The following is a 4446-nucleotide window of genomic DNA, read 5'->3' as shown; positions in this document are numbered from 1 at the left end:
TGCAGTGAGCACTGTGATACACTGCACCTAGATTAACCAACACTTTTTCTTTTCCTTTTGCTGGATCGCTACACAGGCAAATGGACAGATAAGAGATATTCAGCATGTACCTCCTGCAAACAAAGAAAATCTCTGTGATAACCACCTGTTCCCACTAAAGAAACTTGATACTGATGAAATTATATTATCGCATATATACTTACTATTCTAATTTCCCACTTGTCTCCACAATATCTTAAGTAGATGTTGTATTTTCAGATTCAGGGACCAATGAAAGATTATGTATTAAATTTAGTTGCAATGTCTTTCTAGCCTTATTAAATCTGGAATAGTTCCCTGTTTTTGTTTTTTGTTTGTCTTTTATGAAATTGACATTTTTGAAGTGTCTAAGCCAGTTGATTATAGAATTTCCCAACATCTGGACTTTTTCAAGTTGCTTCATAATGATTAGGTTCAATAAATCTTTGCCATTAAAACAACATAGGTGATGTTGTTGCTATCCCTTCTATTTATACACATATATATATGCATGTATGTATATATAAAATGAGGGGACTATATGGCATGTAAATATGGGAGTTGGATGCTAAGGAGAGTTGTAGAAAGACACTCTGAAGTCTTCAAACATATGTGGGCCATGAGCAGAAAATTTCTTTCATTAATGCTACCAATTGATCTCAGAAAATTTCTTTCATTAATGCTACCAATTTCAGGAGCTTGACCAGGATTGGAACGATGAATGTCTAAGGAAAACTACAGATGTTGAAAAGTTGCAAATCATATTTGAATATTGCTCTCAGCAAATATGGATACCTGCTTAATATGATGGAAACATGTGTTAACCTATGCTTCTTAGAATCACACATATTAGAAGTCAATCATCTTCTATGAGATCTCCTTCAGTTTGAAAATGAATCCATGACTCACATGTCATTTTTTATGTGGTGATTACTTATCAAGGAAATAGAAGAAATATGGAAAGCAATAAATCCTTTTGTGAGTGTTTTCCATAAGGATCTAATTCAAAAAAAAAAAAAAGGTGACTGAAATATAAGATCCTTTTCCTTCAAGAAATCACAAAGATTTTCTTTCTTTTCTTGGTCCTCTTCTTGGTCCTTTCTAGACTTCCATAATCATGACAAAAGAAAATATCACTGAAGTGACTGAATTTTTTCTTCTGGGGTTTGGTGCCCAAAACAAGTTTCGAGACCTCCTCTTCATTGTATTTCTGGTCATCTATGTGACTTCCATGGTGGGTAATATTGGAATGATCCTACTCATCAAGACAGATTCCAGACTTCAAACACCCATGTACTTTTTCCTACAACATTTGGCTTTTGTTGATATCTGTTATACCTCCGCTATCACTCCCAAGATGCTGCAAAACTTCATATTAAAAAACAAATCTATATCCTTTGAGGGCTGTATAATGCAATTATTGGTTTATGCAACATTTGCAACCAGTGACTGTTACCTCCTGGCTGCTATGGCAGTTGATCGTTATGTAGCCATCTGTAACCCACTTCACTACCCCATAATCATGTCCCGAAGAATCTGCATCCAACTGGTAGCTGGTTCATATGTCATGGGTTCAATAAATGCTTCCGTGCACACAGGTTTTACATTTTCACTGTACTTCTGCAAATCCAATACCATCAATCATTTTTTCTGTGATGTTCCCCCAATTCTTGCCCTTTCATGCTCCAACATTGACATCAACATCATGCTCCTTGTTGTCTTTGTGGGATTTAACCTGATATTCACTGTGTTGGTTGTCATCTTTTCCTACATGTATATCATGGCCACCATCCTGAAGATATCTTCTGTTTCAGGGAGGAAAAAAGCCTTCTCCACATGTGCCTCCCACCTGACAGCAGTCATTGTTTTCTATGCAACCCTGTCATACATGTACTTAGAGCCCCAAGCTAGTAATTCCCAGGAGAATATGAAAGTGGCCTCTGTATTTTATGGCATTGTGATTCCTCTTTTGAACCCCATGATCTATAGTTTGAAAAATAAGGAGGTGAAAGAGGTTCTAAAAGTGATGAGGAAAAAGTTCTTCTAGGTTGGACCCAAGTCATTAAAATTCAGCACCTCAAAGCATCAAGTAAGGATGTTTGACCACTATTGAATGTTTCTGAAGTTGGAAACACGTTCACATCTTAAATCAATGTTACCTCTTTTAATAAGTTCTTAAAATGTGAGAAATATAGCAACATCTCATGAGACTAATATTCTCCTGATTATAACTCAAGAAATATGTTTCATACTATCCATATTTTATTGAGATTATTTAAAATATTAAAATTATGTACAGACTTCACAAAGTATTTAGTTGCTTCAAATAGATTTCATATATGTTTCTAAAGACTAGAAAACCTCAATTTTGCATATAATCAATATTAAAATTGAAGTTCATTAATTACCATTCACTTAAATGACTTCCTTAAGTTGTCTACAAAGAGACAGGTATGTTCTGTTCTAATTATTGCATACACCAGAATGTAAAATAAATGCACTGCTTTGAAAAGTACTTTTTGACTCTGGCTATACTTCCTACTTAATATTCTTTTATTAGTTACATTCTCTAGTAACTAATTTCTATACGATGTTATGTTTGATGTTACATTTGTCGTTAGTTATCCTCTTTATTCTGAATCCATTTCTTTCTTGTATAAGGTAAGGAAACTTCTGGACACATTTCCTATATCCCTCCCCAATAAAAATAGAAAATCTAGAATGTAGAAGGATATAAAAACCTAAATAATTCATTTATGAAAGGCACACCAGTCATTTTCGTCTAGGCAAATAACTTTAAACTATAGTAAACAATAGAAGTTGAAGGGAGGCCAAGAGCCCTTTGAATCAGAAAGACAAACTGTTAACAAGAGAGCTTTAATAGGTATATTGAAGTTAAGTGGTGGAAACCCCCACATGACTCTAGAGAGGCCATGCTAGCTAGCTACATGAAAAAGCAAGTTTCACATGAAAATAACACCAGACAGACTAGTGATCTGGCCAGAAAATGTTAAGTAACAGCAGAAAGACAACTGGGCAAGAGAAGATATATTTTTCAAATATGATATCCTGCTTCAATTTTGAGAGAAGAGAAAAAATTAACATGGAGATAATGTGGGATGACCAGAATCTTCCCAGCAAAGACTCCACCTTTATAAAGGATGACACCTTCCATAAAGGGAAGGTCCAAGAACCTTCAAAGACCAGGATTAGGGACAATTGCCAGAGAGTCATCAGCAAAGTAGACAAAGGATGTCCTGAGACTCTAGAGGGGAAAGTCAGAGACTAATGTAAAATATGGTGACTATTTTTTTTATGGTGACCATTTTTAAAATACCGTATCATATATTTGAAATCTGTTGACAGAGTAGAAATAAGGAAAATGATAATCATGCAAAGTGATGGTTTGTTAACCAGTTTGTGGTGATCATTTCATGATGGATACTCCTGTCAGAATATCAAGTTGTGTATCTCAAGTACATACAAACTTTGTCAATTCTACCTCAGTAAAGATGTAGGGGAAACATGATAAAACAAAGAAAAACTTAGTACATGTTGAGAAATCTAAGAGGCCAAATTGGAAATAGAGTGCAAAATGGAGAGTCACATATTGCTCTGCATTTTATACCAAGGTGAAAGAAATCCCAAAAGGAAATAAACTCTGTGACAAATATACACAAGAAGTGAAATCCCTGAAATTTATATGAAGGATGAAATGGTTGATCTGGGCTCTCACCAGGGAATAAATAGTGATTGTTAGCAATTATCCAAAAGAGAAATTTCCTTACTGACATCTAAAGTACTAATAGTCGGATGTTGTATAATCATAAATTCTTTCATAAATTACCAGGTGAACACTATTGTTTCATAAATCATCAGCACCCCATGGTTTATAAGGGCTTTTGGGGTCCAGCAATTGCCTCTAAAACATTATGATAGGGGCTCAGTTCTTCGACCAAAATTTGAAGTTGATAATTAGCAAGATGGCTAACTTACCATGTTTTCACTCATATGTGGATCTTGAGAAACTGAACAGAAGACCATGGGGGAAAGAAAGGGGGGAAAAAAAGATACAAACAGAGAGGGAGAAAGGAAAGCCACAAGAGACTATTAAATACAGAGAACAAACCAAGGGTGGATGGTGGGGTGGGGAAGAAAGAAAATGAGTGATAGGCATTGAGGTGGGCACTTGTTGGGATGAGCACTGGGTGTTGCATGTAAGCCAATTTGACAATAAATTATATTCATAAAAAAATATATTAGTCTAGACCAAAGTGGAAGAAAATATAGCATCACACACAAAAGTTTGGAACAAGAATGACACGGGGAAGAGAATACCTATAGAAGCTTAAAGACAAAGAATCCACCCACCATCCCTCATGAGTATTCACTAGCTGCTCCCAAATGTAGCTGGTTGTCCGTCCATTC

General features: G+C 35.4%; 1 protein-coding gene across 1 annotated transcript; it reads left to right on the top strand.

Annotated features, from left to right (window-relative positions):
• The first annotated feature begins 1135 nt into the window (after nucleotides 1-1135).
• On the top strand, nucleotides 1136-2065 carry LOC125915799 (olfactory receptor 5AK2-like). The gene has a single exon (XM_049621814.1). It carries the CDS (start codon nucleotides 1136-1138, stop codon nucleotides 2063-2065), a length of 930 nt encoding a protein of 309 aa, XP_049477771.1.
• Nucleotides 2066-4446: the final 2381 nt, after the last annotated feature.

The sequence above is a fragment of the Panthera uncia genome, chromosome D1, assembly GCF_023721935.1.
Source record: "Panthera uncia isolate 11264 chromosome D1, Puncia_PCG_1.0, whole genome shotgun sequence".
NCBI classification, from domain to species: domain Eukaryota; kingdom Metazoa; phylum Chordata; class Mammalia; order Carnivora; family Felidae; genus Panthera; species Panthera uncia.
The sequence above is the reverse complement of the archived record's forward strand: the minus strand, read 5'-3'. Positions and strand labels throughout refer to the sequence as shown.

Excerpts from the sequence above, each read along its gene's own strand:
- LOC125915799 (XM_049621814.1), top strand. The coding sequence starts at position 1,136 with ATGACAAAAGAAAATATCACTGAAGTGACTGAATTTTTTCTTCTGGGG.